We start from the raw sequence: 26,266 nt of genomic DNA, 5'->3' as shown, positions 1-26,266 counted from the left end.
GCTGTTTATTGCTGCTTCTCCTGCACCAAAAATGCCCCATACAACTACTGTGTCTATTCCTGAGCCAAAATGCCTATGTGCTGTGAATCCCATTGCAAGGGTTTAAGTAATGTTTGAGGCAGGACCGTAAGCCTCTGCTGTCAACAATACTGACAGGTAGAAAGGGGAAGCTTCTGCCTGCTCAAGATTCGGCACAGTGGCTGTTTGGATTCATCTAAGGAGAACCATTTTCCCAAGGCTTTTTCAGGTTAATTGCAGCCTGAATGAGAATGAGAACGTCCCTAAGTCTAAGCCATTTATGTCTTGCTAATTGTTAGTCATGATTCAAGAATTTGGGGAGCATGACAATTATTTGGAGTTGGCATTTCAAACAACAGAGTTACCAAATAGGATAGCTGTGTCATTATTTCATTTATTTGTTTATTTGTTTGTTTGTTTGTTTATAAGGAAATCAAATCTGTGGCTGAGCAGACTGATTCTGAGCTGAGTTTATTAATGACCTTTTGTAAATTCAAACTTGTTGAATGAAATGTTACTTAAAAGGATCCCATTTAACTCACCACTGATGATCCCTTCACTTTTTTATGAGGAGCTCTCAGAACCACCTGGATAAGTTTGCCATTTGATATATAGCGTGTTGTCTGTGTGTGTGTGCACCTACATACAAAAACCACATATGGAATCTCTTACTTTGAAGCATACAGTGCAAGTAAATCACAATTCATTTCCTATCTGTTCAGAAGAAAGTTTTCTCAGAACAAAATTATGTTCTTTACAATACCAGCCCAGGGGATGGCTCACCCACTGGAGGGAGTGACTGCAGAGGGAACCTGGGCATTGAGCCTGAATTCAGCATCTGCCTTTTTGATCCTCAGCTTCATAGCCTCTAGAAGGTGGAGATAGACTGTCAGTGGGAGTTTCTAACCATGTATAAACCACAGAGGAAGCACTGATCTGTGGCATTTCCTGTGAGGCAGAGCCGCCCCAGCAAAGTTTGGGTCAGCTCTGATAAGACAGGGATGTAAGCAAGGCAAAGTCTGAAGAGAGAAATCATTGCTTCCTAAGGAAAAGTGGTATCCAAAGGTACCTCAAGTTGCAAATGCATTGCAGACCTTCATTTGCAAGAGCTTGCATCCTTTTTCCAGCTATTATTTAATATCAATTAGGTGAAAGAATATATTATCAAAGGCTCTGCAGGCACGTTAGCCACATCTATTTTCCTGTGAACTACCAGAATACCTATGTTATAACTTAATACACCTCCATCTAACTCAATCAGTGCAAACAGCAAGTACGGCCCAGCTGATCTGGCATCTCCTTACATGTACAAACAATGCCAGCAAAAATAATTGAAGAGAATTATGTTTATTTTCTGAAACAACAGATGACATCAGTTTTGAATACGATGAAGGAATTCTCTTCAGACTTCTTATGCAATGAAGTGTCTAATTTAATTGATTTATTTTTGCTTCCTAAAGCAAAAGGTTCTTGTTCTTCAACTGTACAAAGAAGCTGATCCACTCACATACGATGCTGCTCACGTATCATGAGAAGATGAAGGTGACATCACACATACATTTTACTCATGATACAGGCATTTTATCACAAAGTGGAATATAATTTATTTCAGGCAAAAGCTACTTTTATTTTAAAAAGGGGTGGATAAAGGCCATTTTTATTATCAGAAAATGAAAATGTTCCATGTGACTATCTAGCAGCAAAGACTGGGGCATGTTTTGCTTGTGAGCACTGCAGCCTGACATCCACAGTGTAGTAGGGCCAGCAGAAATCAGTTCTAAAATATATAGTGAAGCCACATGGTGACTTGTTAAAACTTTTCTGGAGCAATGATTCTCCTATAAAATGTGTTAAAAAGCAAAACTGAATTCACCAGATTAGCTTAGTAATATCATCAAGCAGTGTCTTTTTAAAGCATTATTTAAAGTCCAAATAAGTTTTATAAACTCCCTGATATGAACTCAGTGGTGGTATGTGAGGAGCTCTTCAGCTCCTTTGGAAATAAATCATTCAGAGACAAAAAAAATAGTCTGAAAACAAAACTGTAAATCAAATTCTTCATTGCCATGCAAACATCCCAATCATTTCCACACTGGTTTCTTACTGCTCTGTTTTTTCTCCACCAGAAACAACCTCTGTGTAAAATTGCAGGGAAAGATTATCAGGTTTTCAAATTATCAACAAATTGTTGTGAGGAAGAAGTTCTTCAACTCCTACAAATTAGCGATGTGCTGACGCTGTTTTGGCAAAACAGCTTTGAGTATTGGCGTCTGTGAAGCTGTGGAGTTTGGAGAAGCTTCCAAATGAAATCCTTCAAGAGAAGAGATTTTTAGAAAAGTCTCAGTCAACTTACTACTCGGTTACTTTTAATTATTCACTGTTGATCGTATCTGTTGGGTGTTAGACGCTACCCGTGGAAAGATAACAAGCATTCCTGGCTAGTGTTTTTCATCCTTCTAGTATGATAAGTCACATTCTGTTCAGACCATAAACAGTAAAAAATATTATTAAAAATTTTTGCTTTTATTTCCTATGCTGACATCCACCCCATGCAAGCTGTCTCCTTTGATTTTCGCTGCACATAGAGGTTTCCATCTTACACATTGCTTATAATAACATAGTATTCAGCTCAGATGTTACCATAACAGGCATATCACTTAGGCACATTTCACTGCCTAGTGCATTCATTCCCATGTATGCATATTAGACATTTTTATACATAAATACATATTGTATATCCATGGAATAAGAGGGATAAATGAGTAACAAACAGTACTAGCTAGTACTGCCCATAAGACTGCCTCTCAGCTATTCCCTTGACATTTCTTACCTCTCCCCTTATTTTACTTCAGCTGTACCAGCTTACATCCATAAATACCACTTAAACATCCAGTAAAATATTTAACCATGTAACTAAGGAACTAATGCAGCTCAGTGTAAATGACATGGTCCAGAACCACCATCCTTCAGCATCACAGCTACAGAAGCCCCAAAGCTGCACATGCTTTGACAGGCAGAAAGTTACAGATTCACAGCTGACGCTATTGGTGCCTTTATCACAGTGGCTGGATTAGGCCCTTGCCCTTTCAGCAACTCCAGCTACGGCTGTTAGAGCCCTCTGCCAGGGGCTGGAACCTGAAGTTCTGAGAGGACCTCTGTCCTGCAGATTTCCAAGACAGAATCATTTGGATTTGGGGCCATCTACTGTTCCAGGTCCCACCACAGCATGAGATCAGAGGGCTTAGAGCTGCCAGTTATTCTGTGATATGATCTTCAGACAAGAGATGGCATCTATCTATGGTACGTCTCCATTTAACCCTCACTGCAGCCAGCAGTCAGCTGCTGGATCGAACCCTTGTAGACAAAGGAGACTGGAGCACAGAGATGGAGATGCAAAACATTCCATAACTCTATGGAACTTTATGGAGACAAAATCTATGATGAAGAGAACCCCAAGCCTGCTGGCTCCTGTTACACAGGAGGAACGGGTAGAATGTGAACAAGGAGATCAAATGGAAATCCTTTGAAACCTGCCTCCGTTGCTCCAGATACCACCAGAGGAAAATGAGAAAAGAAATGGCAGTTATCACTTGTCCCAGGCCAAAAAATAGGACCACATACACTCTCCTAGTTTCTGGTTTTCCAAAATCCTGGCACAAGGAAATGACACAGAGGTTGTTTTGTTTCATCCTGCCACCTTAGGCAGCTTTGCCAGTCCCTAGAGCCAACTCTTGGGATCTATTACACCACCAAGTAGAACAGGGCAGAGCTGGCTATTTGCCCTGAGGAAATCTGGTGCAGTCCACCGTGAGAGCAACCATGTAGCTAAAACCTCAGCTACTCCAAAAGAAGAATGCCTTGTCTGTCCCACACACTTAAAACAGCCTCTGAACAATGCCTGGGGCATTCAAGAGAACGACTTTTTACATTGGCAGATAATGACAGGACAAGAGGGGATGGTTTTAATCTAAAAGAGGGGAGATTCAGACTAGATGTTGGTAGGAAATTCTTTACTCAGAGAACAGGGTGAGGCAGAGGCAGAAGCTGCCCAGAAAATACGTGGATGCCCCATCTCTGAAGGCACTTAGGCCCAGGATGGATGAAGCCCTGGCCAGCCTGACCTAATGGGCATCAGCTCTGCCAGCAGCACAGTGTTGGAACTGCAGGGGCTTCAAGGTCCCTTCCACCCAGATGGTTCTGTGATTCTATGATTCTACGGTCCTATATCCAAGCTGTCCCAGAATGGCTATTGCCAATTCACTCTGTAGTAAGAGACTGATTTCTGCCCAGGTGTGGCAGTACTTATATTTCAGTACCTGGATCTAAAGGCTTGAACTGAGAGATGTGGGAGCTAATACCTGCTGTAAGTTGAAAAACAAGATGATTTCCTAGCTCTCCCATGCAGTGATACCATGACCTAAGATCTGGCTCAGGTAAAAGAGGCATTACTCCCTGAAATGCTGGTGTTGTGACAGGCTGAGTAGAGAAGTGAGACTCAACAAAGCGCAGCCTTTGGATTGCTGTGTAAACTAAAGATTTGGAAAGAAACAAACACACAATTAAAATTACAGACAAAGATACAAAGATGGATAAGTAATATGAGGCTGAGAATAGTCTTGGTGGACTTTGCACATGGATGTAATGTGATGTGGTCATCTCTACAGGGAATGAGACTAAGACTTTATGCAGTATATCCTGGAGCATAAGGCATATCTTTCAACTACCCTTTCCTTGGCTCAGCCACATCCCCTGAGCAGAGGTGGAGTAAAGGGAAGCAGAGGCTAAAAGACATTGGATGTCATAAATCAGCTCACTGGATGATGCAGTTTGGGCGTGATAACCTTTCCTCTCCCTCTTCCCTGCTCTGTGCTGACTCTGCAGGAGCCCCAGCCCAAAGCCCTCATGGGCTGCTCTTCCATACTATGGAGTTGACCAGCATTGCTCTAAGGCTACATCCTCCCTTGTGGATGCATGCTGGTGGCGGGCTTGCTGATCCCCTGGAACTCCAGGAGAGCTCACAAAGGATGGCAGCACTTTCTAGGTGTGGCCAGGGAGCAGGAGACCAGGGAGCTGTGTTGCAAGCAGGAAAAGGAGACAGAGGGGCCTGGATCTGAGTAGGTTTGGCTGGAGAACAGCTGCCCACTCCAGAATGTGCTTCTGTGTGAGCAGACTTGGCCCGTTCACTCAGTGCAGGAGGACTCGTGTGCTATCGCATGTTCCATAACATCTTGTCCCAAATCTCCCTGGAAGAAGACTGCTACAGTGACAGAAGAAGCCAAACAGAATGACTGTTTCTCCAAGAGGCTGAGATCTCATCAACATGTATCATTTCCAAAACAGACAGTTCTCATGCAAAACAAAGCCTCTGCCAACAAACCCCCAGTACATCTACAGACTCTACTACGTAGCCTAGTGATGTTGGACAAGGGGCACGAGTTACATGCATTTGGATGATAAAGTCTGTTTTTGTACTTCTGCTCTTGCATGAAACAAGGAAAAAAAAAAAGGAAAAAAATGAAACTGTTTTGGGGTAACAGATGCCCGTAGTTTGCATTTTCTGCTCTTTCATGTTTGATGGATCTACTGCCAGTTCAGCTGGGGAAGAGTTCATCCACGCTGTCCGAATATGGCTTATCAGCTTTCAGTCTTTGTGGAAGCCTCGCGCTGAGTGCTTGACATCTTTGGACGCCTGCAGAGCCATCCTATCTCTTAGCTAAGACTAGAATTTCAAACAGAACTTATTACAAAACAGGATTTTCTGAAAGGGCTGGGCATAGCAATAATGTGGACTTCCAGATCCATACCTGAGCACACTACTTAATCATTTTTTGATTGGAGTAATTCTAAAGTGATATTTACTGTCATACCAGTAACTCTTGTGAGTGGAGGACGAATGAAACAGTGGGAAGGGAGAAGCATGATGGGCCCCAGTACATCTGGACCCAAACCTGCAAGCAGTTCTGACCATTTGTACCTTGAGCAGGCTGTGTTCACAGCACTCAGACACTGTGTTTCTAACCAGAAGGGCCAGATGACATTTTAGATTTTCCCAGCTATTACTAAACTCTCAGACTTGCATGTGCACGTGACAACCAAGTAAGTATTTAAAAGGGCAAAGGGGAACATTTTTGGTAGCTGTCACTCTCCGGAGTGTATTCATGCACTGTAGCTTGGGGAGGCATGCGCTGTAGTCAAAATCATGTTGCATGTTATTAGACCAAGAGGAGGGAAAGGTTCTTGCTAACAGTGTTCTTGGCCTTCACATCCCAGTGGCCACTGCGCAGCAGGCTTCCTTGAAGCTGGTCTCAGGTGGAAGAGCAAAGATTCCATCCCTTTCAGCGCAGGAATGCCATTACAGTGTAGGAAGCAGTGGAAAAACAGAATTTTATTAGGTCGTTTTTCTTCATGGCCCTCGTCATGACCAGTGAGGAGCACACAGGGAGAAGCACCCAGGCATGGTGGGAAAGGTCTCAGGCTGAGTACAGCCTCAGCATGGTCTACATAAAGCAACTGCAAGTGACATCTGGTGTTTCTCTATCTCCATTTATAAAACTATGGACGTCTCTATGATCATCTCAGATAAAACTGGAATTGAACATATGAGAAGAGTTGTGTCAGAAACAAAATAAGAAAATGCAAGGATAAGGAGGGGGATTCTGAGTAGTTGCCACGCTGCTCTTCAGACACCCACCCAAGCCTTCCTGTCCAGCTCTGTGTGTGGCACTTGAGTCTGGTTACCACCCTAAGTGACTGCTCTTGATCTGACTCTTCATGTTGGAGTCAGTCATCTAACCGAAGCCAGTGTCCTACCTGTATGTGCAGCCAAACAGGACTGGGGCTATGAGATGGTTTTTCTTAATTCTGCATAGCTGGTGTTAGGAAAGGATAGCACTGAAGAAGTACTCAGGAGTTGCTCATCTATTTGAAGTGGAGCTCACATGTGTGACAGGGTGGATATCTTCTAGCAGAGTGTGGCACTAGCTGTCAAATGTGCTGTCTCAATTTTTCCGAGCCTGAATACATTTAAAAACTTCCTGATGGCAGGCCTGCAAAGTGCTTCTTTCTGCCTCTGGTTTACAGAGAGCAGCAATGTGTTACGTGCTGTATAAATGTTATACCATTTAGGTCATCCCCTTGAGTGGTATACAGAAAACTTCTCACACTACATACACACACACGCGTGCATGCAGGCGGGCGCTCCTTGGGTGTGGAGGAGTTAAGCCAACACGATATCTCTGCACTTCGCTTTATTACAGTCTAAATTTAGATCTTTTTGCAAAGCTGAAGCCTTGTTTATTCTTCCTGCTACGAACCTTAAGACCTCGGGGGTGAAAAAGCAGAATTAAAAATAAATAAATAAATAAGAAAGCCGCAATTTCCAAGAATCCAAATTTCCATTAAACACTAGCGCCAAAACTGTAAACCTCGACCTGTGGGGAACACGAGTGAACCTCTGCGAGTCGTTTTTGACGCTGCGCTAATTTTGCTTATGTAAATACCTATCCATCAACTCTCCTTAGAGCCGGCTGAGGATTAGAACGGCCCGACGCAGCCCCCATCCGAATCAACGCGAGCCGTGCGCCCTACAAACTAATGCTCCTTTTCCTCCTGCCGCAAACAGGTAACTGCGTTCGTCGGGGAAAGGCCGTCAGGGTCCGGCCCCGCTCTTCTAAGCGCTTACGCACCCCCAGCCTGCTAGCTGAGACCTGAGCTGCAAGAAAGCTAGGAAGGCAAAGCTCCGGGCTCAGCAGAGCACGGGCAGAGATGGGCTCTGCTCTGAGGCAGCCGGGACCCCTTCCCCGCCGGCCCCTCCCGCCTCTGGAGCCCCAGGGCGGTCGTCCGGAGCCCCTACCCGCTCTCGAAGGACTGCCTGCAGTCCGCGAACCGCCTCAGCGCTCCGGCAGCCGTCTGGGGACACGGCTGGGGATAAAAGCGGGGCCGCCCCGCCTCATCCCGGAAAGGAAGGAGGGCTAAGGGGGGAACGGGAACGCCCGCTCGGCGCGGTCCTGCCTCCAGCTCGCGGCTCGGCTCCCTGCGATGCTGCCGGGTGACGGGGCGGGGGCTGTCCGGCCGGGAAGGCTCTCCGCGGGTCGGCCGCGGTTCAGAGCGGCACAGACTGATTCTTCACGCCCCGAAGGATGCGAGTGACCGAGTGTCCGTGCTGCGGATACACCTGGCTATCTCCTGGAGAGCCGAGGCCCCGACCTGTTGTACGTCGCGTTACTTTACGGCGAGTTTGCCAGAGGGCCCTGCAGCCTGTCTTCTGCGGGGAGTGCCCCGATAGCATCCCCTGTGTCCTTCGGAAGCTGGCGCCTGTGGCTCATACAAAGAGGATGGGCTTAGATGTTAAGACGCTTAGATGTTAAGACCAACCAGGGATTTTTGCTGTAGCACCTCGCTGCCGCATCTGATCAATTTTCTCTTTTCTCAGGGCAGGCAGTGAGCCCCACGGAGACACATCACAGGGAGCGTCCCCCATTTCGCATCTCGTTAGGTGGACTATGGTGGCAGGAAGATGTTGGCTCGGAAGAGTATTATCCCTGAGGAGTATGTGCTGGCACGGATTGCTGCCGAGAACCTGCGCAAGCCACGCGTCCGGGACCGGCCGCGCAAAGCCCGCTTCATCGCCAAGAACGGAGCGTGCAACCTGGCCCACAAGAACATCCGCGAGCAGGGGAGATTCCTGCAAGACATCTTCACCACCTTGGTGGACCTGAAATGGCGTCACACGCTAGTCATCTTCACCATGTCCTTCCTGTGCAGCTGGCTGCTCTTTGCCATGATGTGGTGGCTGGTGGCTTTTGCTCATGGCGACATGGACCCGAGCACTGAGAACACAGCAAACAGCACCAAGTGGACTCCGTGCGTGACGTGTGTCAGGTATAGCACAGTTGTGGGGACAAAGAAAGGGGGGCACATGGCTGCCTGCTGTCCCACCAACACCTGAAATGCAGGTTTTGGTTTACACAAACCATTACGTTTGGTTGAGACAATTGAAAAGTGCAGTGTTTTCCTCTAGATTACGTAAATTCAGCAAGCCTTCTGGGCTTGGAAAATACTGTACTGTAGATTTCTTTGATTCCTTACAGGATCTGAAAGAGAGGGAGACCTGCTGCTTTTCATGTGTCTCCACACTCTGTGGGTAACATACCTTGCCTGTCAAGATAAGAGCCTGCTACAAGAGTGGGTATGTGTTACACGTATTGTAATGTTGTCTGTGGCAGCAGGAGCATCCTGAGCGTGGTGCGAGCTGTGAGCTGCGCTGGTGGAAGGTAGCTGGCCCCAAAAGCAGTCCCTGAGAAGCAGACACCTGCCATGGGTGTCAGCTGGCAAGAAAAGTGCTGCTTAGGGCAAAATGAGATATGTTTCAGGATGACACTTATGAGACAGTTCCAAAATGCCTGGCCTTTGATAAGGCCCACAGTTTGATGGATGAACTGCTTCCATGATATGCATGATTCATCAGATAGTGAAAGCTTAAGGGACTTCTGGGTTAAATGTCAGCTGTTAAGAGAAGTGTTTTCCTCTCTGTCCCGAAATGACAGTTTTCAAGGCTCTGGCAAACTGACGCATAACTACGCAGGACAGGGGGAGCATTTGTTCATAGGAGGTGAGGGTAAGCAATAAGATCACACAGTTCATCACTAATATGTATTTTTATAGCAGCAGGTGCTTTTAAGCAGGACAATCTGGGTTCAGGACACCATTGCTGCACTATAGCAGCTGCCTTGACACTGCAGGGCTGCAGTGACTGTGTGAGGGGCTGAGAGTTTCTTCTTTTAACTTTCTGTTGCACATAGTTTTTGAGGCACCTCAGCAAGCTTGAAGGCACCTCAGATCTGTGAGGCAATGGACATTTCATTCTCCCTTTTTTTGACACTGTTTTGCTAAATGGGAAATTTTCAAGGGGAAGAGAAAACAGAGATTTTCCAAGCTGACCTTCATCAAGTTGGGGATCTGGAGCAGTGGGAGATGGCTGTCTTATTTCATCTCCATTAAGTGGTCAGGAACTGTTGCCCCTGACATCATGATCCAGCTGGCGCCCACTGGGGATATCCTTCAGGGTGTCACCCCCTGCCTTTCTGGTGTTCTGCTCCCAAAGGGAAGTACGTGTGAGATTTGTCCAACCCCACCAACTTTCTGGGGTCCTCTTGGAGGATGTCCCCTCATTTGGTGGAGGCCCCTTGATGTATGTCTCCATGGTGCTCCTGGGCCACCCTACAGAGCCTGGTTTGACTGCTGAGATCGTCATGCAGCCAGGACAAAGCAGAGCCATGGCCCCTCGCTGTTTTCCTCTAGCCCCAAATGTGGCATCCCTGTGCCAGCAGTGTCCCCTCAGCTGCAGGGACCGTCTGAGGGCTGGCAGAAAGTAGAACCAATGAACTAGTGTGCCTTTAAGCTTTAGCCCTTGGCAAACACCACCTGTTGCACTCTCCTGTGAGTACCTGAGGTGTTTCAGCCAACAGCTGCCTATGTACCCGTGGAAAATCTTTTCCCTTCATCTTTTTAAATCTGGCTTCCACCTTGGACACAATAATGAAATAATACAATCTGAAATAACAGTGCGATTGCTGATACTTTTAAGAGTGGTGAGTTGCTGGATTTAAAATGTACTTAATATTGTGTATATATAAATTAACATATAATATTAATGTAGTATCTGTCAAAATAGTGGCAAATATTTTTTAATTTGCTTTCCTGAGATTTAGCCCCACAGATATTTCAGGAGAGCTTTGTTTGGATGGGTGCCGTTACAGATTTATAGGGAAATCTGACTTCAGGAGATTTTAACCACTCCTGCAAGGATATTGCACAGTACTTTTTCAAAGTGCTGCAGAATTTCTAAGGCTAGTAGTACTTTGCCATACAAAGCAAATGTTACTGAAAGGAAAAAAAAACTGTTGCAGATCTCTAAAGAGAGAGAGCTGAGGATAGGTGGTTTGACATTCATGACTCCCCTCTTCACACTGCACCACGATGTAGAAATGTGTTGCTGCTGATACTGCCACTTTAAAAAGGGGAGAGCAAGGCTTCCTCTTTTTGTTGTTGTTGTTAATGATGGCTGTTAAAGGAAATCAGAATATTTAATTGCACCGAGCTTTAAGTTGAATTAAACTAAATTAAGGTTCAGCTAGAAGCTTCATTCTGCATGTAACTGACTGCTCATGAACATAGAAATCATTCCGTGAATGAATTAACTCCTTCATCCCTGATTTCTTCAGTATAAAATACAAGAATAGATTCCTCAGTGCAAGGGAATCTGCCAAAGATTAACAAAACAGAATAGAAAAAACAAAGACTAACTTCCTTCAAAAGATGTCTGTGCAGCAACTGGCTGGTTTTCTGAAATATAACCATTCTCATTCTTCAGAACACTATCCATGATATCACATGTTCTGTTTTAGTGTCTCTTCATGATCCCAGGCTCACTGAAAATATGTCTAGAAAAAAAAATTAAAACAGATTCATTGAAAAGCAAACAATCAACAGTGAATGGTTTAGAACCATCTGCATGGACAGGACATATATTTTCCATGTGTAAAGCCACATGAGCATGGGGATGCTTCAAATGTTGGTGTATGTGCACTGTGTCAAAAGGGTCACTATGTTAGTTCATAAAACCTCCATGTGTAAATTATCTACGCTTAAACCCCAAGGAACAGGTTTAGGGTGTAAGAGACCTTCAGTGAAGGAAGTATCAGTTTATAAAAGGAAATGAAATAGCCTGATGTATATTCAAGAAGTTATAGTGTGAACTATTATAAATAGCATGTTTTGGAAAGTTTGCAGACAGCATCCTCTGATATCCAGTGGTATAGCATATCACTTATATACTTGTATACTTATACAATCCACTGCTGTGTTGAAGTTTTCCAGCTAGCCTTGCCACAGCAGTCATCTAAACCCAAATCCTGGGTCACAGCATTGTCCTTCTGTTGGGATGTACCCTCCCTCTGCAGCATGATTCTGTGGGCTCAGGTGCAAGCCGTGAAAGGGTCTGAGACGTGATAAAGCTGGGAGTGTACCCTTTCTCTCCAGGAAAAAGGGGCTAAAGGGGCTCATGACACAGAGAGTCAGGTTTTGAAAATGGACTCCTGCTGCTTTCCCAGTTTCCTACCCCTGTGTAGGCTGGTGGGTGAACCTCAGTGTGCCAGCCAGTAGCTCACCTGTCTCCAAAACCATCACTCCCTGCCAAAAGCTTGATGGGATGTAGGAAGTGGAAAACATACTGGGAGTTGAAGCACTGACTAATATGGTGTGTGACATTTTTCTGAACAGAGAATCTAGTGAGCTTCTCAGGATCATCTAGAATTACAGATGGTCTTTTAGGAGCTCAGGCTCTTACACCTTCCCTTTCAACATTATGTGCATCACTGATCATGCAAACACTGAATCACCAAGCATGCAATGTTAACAGAAGGCTTAAATTTACAAGAACTGCAAAAATAGGTTCTTAAGTTTGTTTCTACTAAGCATATGCTAATAGCTTTGATGCTAATGTGCTTTGAGTTAACTTTGTACAATCTTCCTCTCCAGGTCTTTCACCTCCGCTTTCCTCTTCTCCATTGAAGTTCAGGTGACAATTGGTTTTGGAGGCAGGATGATGACAGAGGAATGTCCCCTGGCCATCACGGTCTTGATCCTACAGAACATTGTGGGTCTGATCATCAATGCTGTCATGTTGGGCTGCATCTTCATGAAAACCGCTCAAGCTCACAGGCGGGCAGAGACTTTGATTTTTAGCCGGCAGGCGGTCATTGCCGTTCGAAATGGCAAACTTTGCTTTATGTTTCGAGTGGGGGACCTGAGGAAGAGCATGATCATTAGTGCCTCCGTGAGGATACAGGTTGTGAGGAAGACTACAACCCCTGAGGGAGAAGTCATACCCATTCACCAAGTAGATATCCCCGTGGACAACCCCATTGAAAGTAACAATATTTTCCTGGTGGCTCCCTTAATCATTTGTCATGTCATAGACAAACGCAGTCCTCTGTACGACATCTCCGCTGCTGACCTGGCGCTCCAGGATCTGGAGCTTATAGTGATACTTGAAGGTGTTGTGGAGACGACTGGCATCACGACGCAGGCGAGAACCTCCTACATAGCAGAGGAGATCCTGTGGGGTCACCGCTTTGTGCCCATTGTCACTGAAGAGGAAGGTGTTTATGCCGTCGACTACTCCAAATTTGGCAACACTGTCAAGGTGGCAGCACCGCGTTGCAGTGCACGAGAGCTTGATGAAAAGCCCTCCATTCTCATCCAGACCCTGCAGAAGAGCGAGCTGTCCCACCAGAACTCTCTGCGGAAACGCAACTCCATGAGGAGAAACAACTCCATTCGGAGGAGCAACTCCATGCGGAGAACCAACCCCTCCCTCATGGTGCCCAAAGTGCAGTTCATAACTCCTGAGGGGAGCCAGAGTGCCTCAGAAACGTGATGCACAGCCTTGCGTGGGGCCAGGGGGGGGCAAAAATAAATCATTCTTATGAAGAGAATGAGAATGCAGAAAAGAACTGGGCGAAGACTATTTATTCTATTATTTACTGAAAGCACTACCTAATGGTATTAGGCAACACGTTAGCACTTAGTGTATGAATTAATAAAAGTGGCATGTACACTAAAGAAAGCACAGTTCACTTATGTAATATAATGTGTATTTATACTTCTCCTAATGACATGCTATTTTTTAAAATCATGTTTCTTTTCAAAGGTCTCCTTCTTTCTCCACTGTCACAAAGTGTGTTTTTTTCTGTAGAAGTGTTTTACTCATCCATAGGCAGAAGTTCAAAACAGCTACGTATCAACTGCTTGCACATATTTTGTGTAAGGTATTTGGATATCACTTTTTTAGGGGTGATTCTTTTATTCTCTTGCAAGGAGTAGCTAAAATCGTCATTGATTTAACAGGAGAAGAGGCAGGATTTTTCTGTGAGTTTTCTAGATTCTTTCTTACCATTGTTTTATAGCCAAGGTGTTTTGAAACAGTCATAGTAGGTGAAGTGACCTGGCCACCCCAGAAGAGAGCTTGTGCAGCTCTGAGCAGCACCAGGATTAAAAAAACCATTTCAACAGACCCACAGAATGGCACATCCTCTTGCAGGGTGCTGCTCTTATGCTGCAGGTGGGATACAGCACTGCAGGACAGTACGTGTTTGTAATGTATCTGCAACCCATGCTGAGAGATTCAAGGGTTCCTAGACTCCCCTTGAGCATCAGTGATGCTAACGCTGAAAAAAGCACACACTTTTTCAACACTGTCCTTGTATTGGTTGAAGATCGAGTCCTGTTGTTTGTTCGTTTTTTCTCTTGCAGATTAACATACTGAAGACAAGAAATCTATTTCCTTCGCTTACATTACTTCTTGTAGGATTAAGTCTATTTGCTTCAGCAAAAGGTTGTGTTTTCTTTTCCCCACTGTGAATTCATGAATGGGAATGAGAGGGGATCATTGCAATAATATTACAAGTAATAGTATTTTCAAAGCCATCTGAATAATTTCAGGTGATGCTGCTGAAGTACTACTTTTAAGCAACGTCACACTTACATTTTTATACAAAATCACATTGAAAGTTGGTGGTGAGCACCTTTTCTCTTCGAATCACAGGGGGCATTTCTTACCTAGAACCTTCCCCAGAGTGTCACCACAAGATTTTCTAGAAGAGTAAGTACAGGTAAAACAACTAATTGTGGCACATTTGGTAATGCTAAATGGATGCATGCTTCTTTCCCCTGTAAACACCAATTATAATTATGGACAAATTCTTGTTCACAGAAGTTGCCTTAATGCCTCTGGCTCAGGAAAGGTATTATTTCTGTGCTGACTCAGTAAGCCACCCAACCTCTTAAATACTCCTGTAATTTAAAATATCTGCTTACTCCTTCCAGGTTAAACGGTCAGGAGCAATGCTGGATTCTCATTCTCTCTGGAAGTGAGTTCATCAGCACATGTACGGTCAGTTAACAGCTTCATTTAGAGTTGGGTTGTAGCTTGGAAGAGTATGGCTGTGTAGTTAGCCTCCTTTATATGTGGAACAGGTGCTGTCCATGAAATAAACAGCAACAAAATGCTTCATCTGAAGCACTAGCGGAAACTGATGTTTCTGCTAAATATGTTTATTCCTGACCTGCCCGTTAATATTCTGGAGGATGTCTGGTTAACATCTGGAGATATTAATCTGTCCATGGTGTTGTCCAAACAACGAACATCTGTAGCTTCCAAGAAGAGTCAAAATGAATATATACAATTTGTCTCTGTTCTACGTTTGCAGGGCTATGAATATCTTTGAGGCAGCCTGCTTGCAATACAATTAAGTAAAATGCTGTACAAAAGCAGATTTTCTACAAAATAAAAAAGTGGCAATCATGATTTATTCAGTCTCTGATTTTCTGCTCAGTCTTTTCTTTATTTCTTTCCATCCTTCATTCATTTTTTCTGGATTATTAGTCCCTCTTGTCCCTCTACCTTTTCCATGATCTCTTTGAGAAATAATTTAATTTTTTTTTTAATATTTTCTTGTCTTTCAAGAGCTTCTCTATTTTAAATAGGAAAATGGCCAGGAGAGCCTCTGTACTCTCTGTGGATAGCCAGAAGATTCAGAGTTACTGTTATGGAGACATGGAAAGCAAATGGAGAGCACTCAGGGGATACAAAGCATAGTGCTCCAGGGCTGAAAGCATAGTGCTCCAGGGCTGAAAGCAGCCTTCAAGTAATAGGGGAAGTCTAAGCTTCCCCCAGTGGCAGGTCACTCCACAGTTGTTGCTTTCAAGCTTCCTTGTGCTCTCTTCCAGCACATCTGGAGTGAGACAGGGTCAGGGTAGGACACACCCTACCCTAGGTGGGCACACCCTGAGCCAGGAGGGTGAATATGTGCCTAGAATAGATGCAGTGGACCACAGACACCCCAAGCACCTTTCCTGGGCAGCTCCAATGCACCCATCTGCTGCCTGCTATGCCACCAAACTTGCTTGGAGCCTTCCTTATGTCATGCTTCTAGCCCCTCCAAAAATGATCCTACTCCTGAACACTGCGTCACAGGTATGTGCTGCATCATGACAGTTTGCCCTTACAAGCACAGCCATGTGGCACCATCCACAGAAGAGTTATCTCAACCTTTCTGGGACACTCAAGGCATCGTGTGGCAAAGGATTCAGATTTAGCTCATATACAGATATATATGATTTATCTCATATACAGAATAGGCCTTCACCATAAAGCCACGTCTTACTGTAAGACCCTGGGTCACTTTAGAGGTGTAGGCCTCAGCGTGCCTCACTGCCATGTTGAATGCATTTCACAGAGTAATACACCTCTTTCACATAAAATTCAGGCAAGGCATTATGCTTCTACTTTTCCATCTGGAAAGCAGTTACACAGAATCCACTCATGCTGACTGAAGAAACACTGCTAATTTTGCCAATCTTTTCTTCTTTCACAAATTGAGATTAAGGGCATTTTATAAAATCAGTTTCCAGGCTTTTCAGTGATTATTATTAGCAAATGCTTGTTGATGCAAGCTGAAAATGTAGTTGGTGCAAGACCAGAAAGGAACTTTGTCTGGAGAAGAACATGAGATATTATATGATGAAAGAAACAAAGCTTTCGTTATTTTTGATAAATGATACTCTCCACGGAGCACGATATTTTCAAAACACTGGTGAGGGTTTGGAAGGCACTGTCAAACAATAGATCACATCCCTCTAGACTGATTTTGTGCTTTACTGCCATTAGCAAAGGGTTTTTGTAGCCATGGCACAGCATCCTACAACTGTGTGTCAGCCCTGTCTCCAGACGTCTACAGTCACATAACAAGTGGCACTAGGGATTCATGGGGAGCTGTGGTCACCAGTCTCAATGGATGACAGTGCTGGGGTTTGTGAACATAGGGTTGGGGCTGAAAGTCGCAAGGACCTGGTGTCCTCATGACATTTAGAACTGTGGGCAGGAGATGGATCACCTCTGCTGGACTGCCCCATGCACCAGAAACCCTGCCAGAGCCCGTGGGTGGTGACATGTCCCCAGAAGTGGATTGGTAAGGGCTGTGCCCTCCCAGACACTCTGTCCTTAGATGTTCTTCATAGCAAGGTTTAAAGGACCAGTAGGCAGGATATGGCACAAGGTGATGGGTGAAACTCTTTCTGTCTATAACAGAAGACAGTGAAATACAAAAAGATAGAGAAAATCCTATTTTTCTACATTTCCTCTCTGCATTGCTTGTAAAGTCAAGTGAGAGTTAACATTTTCCTTCAACAAATGCTCATGTCAAAATTCATTTTCTGTATATGTGTGTTTACATCACATCCAGACTAATCTAAACTGATAGGCAAGTGTTCCTAATACCCTTAGCTTATTAATAATACTGTTCTCCCTATCTCTCTGAATTATGTTTCCTACTTCCCTTTAAGAATTCTTTGAACTTGAAAAAAAAAAGATTTCTCATGTGATATCTGGACAGTAAAGATAAAATGTGTTCCCACATTCCTTCATTGGACAATGTAGAGAGATTTACCCTGTGAGACAAAATCATTGCCGTCCAAGAGAAACAGTCTCTGAGTCTGAGGCACTCACAGTTTGGACATGTCACCAAGGGGCTTGGATTAAAAGAAACCTTTGAAAATAGTAAGTACTCTCAGACCACTGTTGAGTTACTGGTTAAAAGTAGAGTGAATATGCTGGAAACATCAAACAATACTAGAATATGAAGAGACAAAAAAAAGTGCATTCAAAGAAACTATTTTCTGAACTGTAGCTAATGGTACCAATGATTTTAACATTTGTGCTGTTCAAAACTTAAAGAGGAAGACTAAAAAAAGTCATGGATTCTCTCTTCACATTTAACAGAAGATTTAATGCCTTTTTTTTCTCTGTTCTAAAAAAAAAGGATTGTCCCAAATGAAGAGATTACTTACACCCATGAACCTGATCTGTTTTTCTGGAAGGTGCACACTAGCCTCAACACACATTTCTGGCCTCAAGACAGTAGTTGTGAATGATGCCAGGGCCTGTGCTGTTCAGGAGACCAGATGGGAAGATCTAATGGTTCCTTCTGGACTCCAAATTTATGAATAGGGAGAGTTTAAAAGTTTGGGTCAAAGGAAAGGCTTCTTCTGATTCAAAAGTTTTAAATTAATCTCTCACTGAGGAAACACACGCAAAACAACAACAACAACAACAACAACAGTGTTAGGTAACACCAATTGTTGATTTATTTAGACAAATGCATTTCAGTGCTAATTATGGATACTTCAGATGTTACTGTCAAATGTCCCTGAGAGGATAATCTGTAAAAGTTAGGATATCTTATCATTTCAAGAGTTTACTTTTTTCCTACTGCTGTTAAATTTTAGCTTACTAGCAAGAGCAAGAAAGAAAATTCCTGTGTGGGCCAAAGCAAAATGGTATGTCTTGGTTTTATGGCCTGAGGCCTGATGCAAAGGTCATTAAATTGAGGAGTGACACAGGAGTGACTGCGAAGGGCTGTTGTGGTTTGGGGTTTTGAATCTTCTTTTCTCAGGGAGCATCACTGCTCTCCACAAGTGCTATTTTTATAACCACAATAGCAACAAAAATTAATTGCACCCTTCCATGGCACAGCCTCCTTATTCTGCAGGGTATGTTTTTTGATGTTAGGTCTTTGAATCTGGATGATCCAAGTTGGCCTGTCAAAATATGGCTACTTCTGATGACTGTCATCATTTTTACATTCAGTCAAAGCCAGAATTTAAAAGGAAACTGAAGAGTTGCAACACTGGATCAATAAAGCACTGCTAAGTTTCAGTGAAAGCAAGTTATAACTGTTTGCCCCTTGGGTAGTTGTGCTGCACAGCATCTAAAATATATATCAAATAATAAAAAATGTTCTATGCTCACTCTTAACGAGAGTTTCTAAATTAAGTTATAAACAGATACTATTCCTGGCAGATCAGATTAAGCTGTTTGTGATGTGCTAATTTTTCCATATACGGTATCTCAATATATTCTCTAAATCTTTCATATTAACTTGAGAGAATAATATGGCTTCTGAACTATAAGTCTCTTTATAGTAAGTCTCTTTGTATTACCTCTACACCAACATGAAAAAAATTGGAATGCAAATCTGAATGGGACTTATTATTAACTACATATTAAAAACTAATTTTAAAGATGCAAGGATTCTTCAGTTTATATCGGTACTAAGTATTCCCTTATCAGTCATATTTTCTGTTTCCTTTTGGAGACAAGAAGTATCATTTCAAGTATCATTCGTTCAAGTATCAAGTATCATTTCAGATATTCTTAAAGATAAAGAGTATCAGGTAATGAGCATAGTGTATGTTCACATTTTGCTCAAATAGAATGAAATTTTATATCATATAGCATCATATAGTATTGTGTCCAGTTCAGGAGCCCCCAACACAAAAAGGACATGGATCTGTTGGAGCAGGTCCAGAGGAGGGCCACAAAGATGGTCAGAGGGCTGGAGCACCTCCCCTATGTGGACAGGCTGAGAGAGTTTGGAGTCTTCAACCTAGAGCAGAGAAGGCTTCAATAAGACCTGAAAGTGGCCTTTCACCTGAAGGGAACCTACAGGAAAGCTGGGAAGGAACTTCTTACAAGGGAGATAGTGACAGGATGAGGGGAAATAGTTTTAAACTGGAAGAGAGTATATTTAGACTAGATATTGGGAAAAAATTATTTACTGTGAAGGTGGTGGGACACTGGAACAGGTTGCCCAGGGAGGTTGTGGATGCCCCCTCCCTGGCAGCATTCAAGGCCAGGCTGGATGGGGCTTTGAGTAACCTGGTCTAGAGGGAGGTATCCCTGCCTATAGCAGGAAGTTGGAACTAGATGATCTTATAGGTCCCTTCCAACCCAAACCGTTCTATGATCATATTTCCTTGAACATTTGTTGTAAATTTTGTGCCCGAGGCAAAGATTTTCAGCATGTTCTTTTTCAGAGATTAAAAAAAGAAATGTAAAACCTTTCCACAATCCAATTTGTTTTTGTACATCTTGTGGAATGGCTCCAAGAAAATATATAGCTAGGCAAGACTAGATTTATTAATAAGGTCCATATCAGTGCTTTAATGTGAGCTCAGTTTTGAAGCACAGTTTCATCTGGAAAGAGTAAAGATTAGTTCAACACTAAAACTGGGGCAATTTTTTGCTTGCATAAGGAAGTTAAATCCCAGCAAAAGCATTACTGCTCTTTAAGAGATGTAAGAAGTTGACATCCTTCCTTTTGGACCATGGACCCCTTCCCTTTGCTTGCCAGATATACCCATAGTGGCTCAGCTTGCAGTAAGTATAGTGTGAGAACCCTTTATTTCCTCCAGGCAGAACAAGACAGGCCCATTTAAAGCATTTTCAAAGTGGGTGATTTACATCAAAGCAGAAGGACAAGCACAGGGAAGTTGGGCATTTTCCTCTGGCACCAATGGGGCCATATAGTGGCTATGTGCATGGTCAGCAATCCATTATTACCTACATTAGCTTAAAACCAACCTGTGAAAACCCACTCCAATCCTCCGACTGAGATGAATTTAATCAACTCCTCTCATGAACATGGTAGCATTGATCCAACTGCATGTTGTATATTTACCTACATCCTTGTTGTCTGTTGACCAGGGTTAATTACTACAGGTTTTGAGGTTAATGCTTGAGTGCTTTGTTCAGTCACTGCTTACATTATGAATGTCTGGCTGATAGAGAAAACCTACATATGTGACTCATGAGGCAGTCTTGGAATGAAATCAGTAGTATGATGATCACCTAAGGCCACAAAACTGCTGCAAACTGTGCAGTTATTTAACTGTTACTTGTGCCCCTTCTGAGAATGAGCACTCCAGGCAAAATAGGCCATTTTCAGGGGTTTTCTGCTAACAGGTGTCTCACCCCTGATTAAACTTGGAAAGAGAGCAAAACAAATCATGCACAACCCCCCGAGTTTCACAGTGTTTCATCACTAAAGTTTAAAACCTCTCACAGTTGTAAGCAATGGAAAATCCTACATTTTAAATGGGAAGGATTATACTGTACATTACTTTCAAGGGAGACTGGAGGAGATCCAGGGCTGATACACTTCAGTAGTATCAATTACTAGATCAAAGGCTTGAATCTAGAGAAATGAGGACCCAAGATTATTAAAATCAAGATTTCCCAACTGTACTCTGAATGATATGTAGAACAATCTTCAGAACAGAGGAGGTAGAAACTTCACTGATGGCAATGCTAAAATGAGACCATTCACAGACACATGTAAGCTTTAATAAGTCATCAGTGAAACATGTAGACCAAGTCAAATGTATCTTTTTCATTTCAAATGTCAGCATCTAAACATTGATTCACTGAGAGGCTGTTAGTGATGTCCACAAGATAAAAACAAAGACCATCTCAAGTAGATGGCTGCACCTTGCACAGGGCATACAACTGACTGTATATCACACAGCTAGCAGCTAGTAATAACTCCTCAGGATCTTCCCAAAGTAGTGCATCTGTGTATATTATTACATTCTTTCCTATTCCACTTTGAGCATAGACTATTAACTCCTCAGTAGATTCCTTAAACTTAAATTCTCCTTGTATACATTAGCAAATGAAAGGATGGAAACTTGTTTAACTTGTTATTTATAGAAATTGAAGATGTAAGTGCTTACACTGCCAGATTTGACAGTAGGGATTCTCCAGGTTGCAGTTAATATGGCTTTTCAGCCAAAAGTTTCCCCTTAAAGCTTGGTGTTCAGCACACACAGACAAGGAATCCTCATGTCTAAGAGTCTTGTCTCATGTGCTTTAGTGAGGAAAAAACATCACTGTGCCAATTATCCATTTGGACTTCTCTCCCCTCCAGAGCCTTGAATAAACTCATTGACCTTTGAGCAAAGCTACCAGCTCCATCTGTTCTGGCAAACGTTAAGGAAGGTTCAACACTGCAGAAGATGCATTTTTTTGTTTGGGAGAACAGGCCATGAAGGGGAAATTTTCGTCCTTATTAGGGCAACATAGCAGTGATTAATGTGACATGATGTCACAGGAGAAGCACTGGTTTTGAGACTGATTGTTGTTTGTAGCTCGTTGTAATGTGTTGGTTTAGATTTCTGTCAAGTATTTTAGAGAGCTTTACTTGACCACTTTTCTCTTTAAAGTTTTCAAATTGGCTAGTGCATGGGTGCAGTCAGAAATGGTACCGCCCATGTGCCCTCTGGATAGAAAGAGGGCAGGATAGTTAAAGTGAAACATCTTTTTCTTCCCACATTAGAATTTCCAGCCATTTTATATGGGCACTTTACAACTGTCATTTTAAGCATTAAAAAGAGGATGTAAACAGTAGTTTAAAGTATGCATGTACAACTGTGGAAACACACACTTGCAAGGACTGTTTATGTTTTGTTCCTGAGTTTTGGTGAAAAAATGGAAGGTTATCTTAGTAGAAAAAGATTTCCAACTCCCTTTGAAAAAGTTACAAAACAGTAATTTGGTGCATGAAATCATAAAACTACTAGACATAAAACTATTAGGGAGCATCCAAAGGAAGGCTACAAAGATAGGGAAGAGTCTAGCAAGACGTGTGAGGAGCCGCTGAGGTCACCGGGTTGGCTCAGTGCAGAGCAGAGGAGCTGAGGGGAGGCCTGATGGCGGCTGCAGCTCTCCCAGGGAGCGGAGGGGCAGCGCTGAGCTCTGCTCTGTGTGACAGCGACCGGGCCCGAGGGAACGGCATGGAGCTGTGTCAGGGGAGGGGCGGCTGGGGTTAGGGACAGGGGCTGCTCCACAGGGCAGTGGGCATGGAGCAGGATGCACAGGGCAGTGGGCATGGCCCCAGGTTGCCACAGTACAAGGAGTGCTTGAACCAGGTTTGAGTTTTGGGTGGTCCTGTGTGAAACCAGGGATTGGACTCTATGATCCTCATGGGTCTCTTCCAACTCAGGACATTCTGTGATTATATGATTCTGTGAAGTGATAAAGATTCTGTGGCAGTTCAACTCAGTGAGATTGTCATACACACAGACCCATCTGCCCAACAGTTCAATCATGGTACAAATAAGAAGTACAAATGCACCTTCCGAGGAGTAATATTTATTAGCAAAGATGTGGTAAAGTAACCAAGTTTTAATTCAAAGGTCCAACATTTTAAAGGCTAACACTCCATGTACTCATGGCCCCAGGGAGTTACAATAGTGCATATGATGGAGTAGCACATACCATGCAGGACAAGTTCTCCTAGTCATGAAAAGCAGTAGTGACCACACAGCTACGTGCCTGCCCGTTCACATCAGTCAAGGATTCACTTCCAACTAGGTTGCGTGCCGTGACCATGCGAACATCACAGCACTGAGACAGATCAGGCCCAGACCTTCCTACTGTCAAAAGCACATGTGCCTAACGTCTCCTGGGGAATACTCTCTCCAAGCTGCCAGAAGCATGGTTCAAAGGACTGTGAAAGAAAAACCAGAGTCCTGGTTTGTCTTCTGTTCCCTTCCATAGCTTTGGCTTTTTCTCTTGCTAAATGACTGATGGTTGCACAGAAGGGTCTTGCGCATACTCTGAACCTGAATATTGTCTTCTGCCCTCTGGATGAACTTGGTTCTCTGTACTGAACAGTGGACAGTGAATGCTGAACCAGTTCCCTGGGTGCTGCTATGGTGAATCATCTTAATAAGGATTTACTGGGCAAAAGAAGCAGAAAAATCAAGAATGGCAGGAAAAGACAACCTTCAGCATGTGGTCTATTGTAAAGATACAACAGGGCAAGACAGAGTCTGAGGGTAACAGTTCAAACTATTGCAGCAGTCTTGAAGGAAGGCATCATCAATGGGGGAAGGAGATGACTTCTCCAGGGAACCAGGCTAATGTGGAAATGCACTAGAGAAGTCAAGAGATCCAGCCTTTAAGGAAAAAAGTGAATATCGGCTTGTCACAGTTTTAAAACTGTTTCTCTCAAAATATCTTATTCTTTTTCGTAAAGTAGAAGTGATCTTGATTATTTCAGATATGAATGATTTAAGATTTCTGGAAGGGAGAGCTGCAGGTGCTTGATTCCAGCAGCTGGGCTGGGCAGGACATGAAAACACATGGGTACCAAATTAAGTATGAATAAATATGAATAAATGAGAGCATCATTATAACACGGAGGATGCTGTTATTCACTGAAATAGACAGAAACATTTGGCACTGTTAAAATCCTAAACAGCCCAGTGATCTGTGTACGCTTGCTTTAAGTCACCTCCAGACTAGCATGGTTCTCAAGGAAGACTCTGAAGTTGAAATACGCTAAAGAGCTTAAAGTCAAAGCAGGAAGAGCAACTCTGTGAAGAGTGGCAGGATTTCCAGATCATAACTCTGCTTAGAAGGGGACTTTTCCCAATCCTGATTCAACCCTTTCCAGGCAGTATGGTGTCCATCTTCCAGTCCTAGAGAGTTATTTAACTGTCAACTTGCATACAAACACAAGCATCTTTCTTTAGACATCTCAAAGCAACCTCTGCAGGAAATGAAAATGGAGGGAAGTTTCCTGCTGTCTTTTCTGTACAACCAAAGTGTGGTTTTTTTTCAACTCTGACACATTAAGAATTTTGTCTTCATTATTATTATATGAGGGCTGCTCCAAAAGTAATCTCTCCTATTTTATGATGTGAGCCCATGACGTCAGAGGTGGATGGTGGTGGTATGGCAGTAGATGTTAAACCTTCCCACCAATATTCCATTACATTTGTCGCTGTGTGACAGATGGCAGCAGAAGGACAGTCTAACACAATGGCGACTGACATGGAAGTGTGGATGGAGCAAAGGTGTAGAATTGAATTCCTCCATGCAGAAAAAATGGCAGCCAGCAACAATCTGACACACGCTGAAAGTTTACAGAGACCAAACAGCACATGCCAGCACAGTGAGGTGGTGGGTGGTGCATTTCAGCAGTGGTGACAGAAACAGCGGGTCACTTCCACTGGTGTAGACTGTTACAAGTGCAGCATGCAGACTGTTGTTTATCACTAGTGAAAATGCATAGCTAATGGTGGTGACTGTGCTGAAAAATAGTGTTTCATGGCTAAGAATTTGCTTTATCAACCAGTGTTACTGTGCTCTTTTTATCTGTTGCATTTTCCATGGAAATTACTTGCACAGCAACCTAGATATTTCTAGATGTTGTGAGATACTCAAACCTTGACATATAAAAAGGGTTAGGGTTTTTATATAAAGTTATAGTTTTTATGTAAAAAATATCAAAATATTCATCATATTTTGATAATAAAAAGTATGTTCAATGTCAGTTGAAAGTCTGCTGGAGTCAGAGATAAAATGCCATGTATTTCAGCTGAGTTTTCTTGGATAAAATCTTCAGGCTGAGATTCTTCTCTGTCTGGAAATAAGCTGTCTCAGTTCTTTGTTATAGAATAAGGAGCACATGTGTCCATTATAATATTCTGGGCTGACAGAAAGAGAAGAAATGTAAAAAAGATAGAAAGGTGCAGAAAAATCAGCTGTCATGAACTTCCTAATAGATTGTGACCAAGGATATTACTCTATCAGGAGTATTTTTTCTGGATTAAAAATAAAAACAAAACAAAACAAACAAACAAACAAACAAACAAAAAAAAGGTTGCATAGCATCTAGAGCTAAATTAATAATTTAAAAAGTGTCTGTAATTGAGTAAATGAACAGAATTTGTCTTTCCCTATTTTGTACCTTCTTCAGTATTGTTTTTGAATGTCTTATCTGCTTTTCAAAAGCAATAGGACTCAAGACACCACGGAACAATTTGATCTTATTTGAAATTATAGATGTGCTCCTCCACTGGCTGCTTCATAACAAGAATTTCTTTTTATTTTTTTGGAAGGGTGGAAGGAAGGGCGGAAGGAAGGGTGGAAGGGCGGAAGGAAGGAAGGAAGGGCGGAAAGAAGGGTGGAAGGGCGGAAGGAAGGAAGGACGGAAGGAAGGAAGGAAGGGCGGAAGGAAGGAAGGGCGGAAGGAAGGAAGGAAGGGCGGAAGGAAGGAAGGAAGGGCGGAAGGAAGGGCGGAAGGAAGGGCGGAAGGAAGGGCGGAAGGGCGGAAGGAAGGGCGGAAGGGCGGAAGGAAGGGCGGAAGGAAGGAAGGAAGGGCGGAAGGAAGGAAGGAAGGGCGGAAGGAAGGAAGGAAGGGCGGAAGGAAGGAAGGAAGGAAGGAAGGAAGGAAGGAAGGAAGGAAGGAAGGAAGGAAGGAAGGAAGGAAGGGCGGAAGGAAGGAAGGAAGGAAGGGCGGAAGGAAGGAAGGAAGGAAGGAAGGAAGGAAGGAAGGAA

The 26,266-nt window shown here is 43.3% G+C and overlaps 1 protein-coding gene across 1 annotated transcript; it reads left to right on the top strand.

The window, feature by feature from the left end:
• Window positions 1-8,025: 8,025 nt before the first annotated feature.
• KCNJ8 (potassium inwardly rectifying channel subfamily J member 8) lies at window positions 8,026-14,023 on the top strand. Its single transcript, XM_065742435.1, has 3 exons — window positions 8,026-8,228; window positions 8,450-8,898; window positions 12,556-14,023. Exons 2-3 carry the CDS (start codon window positions 8,534-8,536, stop codon window positions 13,454-13,456), a joined length of 1,266 nt encoding a protein of 421 aa, XP_065598507.1. The 5' UTR covers window positions 8,026-8,228; window positions 8,450-8,533; the 3' UTR covers window positions 13,457-14,023.
• Window positions 14,024-26,266: the final 12,243 nt, after the last annotated feature.

Source organism: Cyrtonyx montezumae, unplaced genomic scaffold, assembly GCF_038088225.1.
Source record: "Cyrtonyx montezumae isolate F1298 unplaced genomic scaffold, pur_monq_1.0 scaffold_3, whole genome shotgun sequence".
Lineage (NCBI taxonomy): Eukaryota > Metazoa > Chordata > Aves > Galliformes > Odontophoridae > Cyrtonyx > Cyrtonyx montezumae.
Note: the sequence above shows the minus strand (reverse complement) of the source record. Positions and strands in the feature narration are given on the sequence as shown.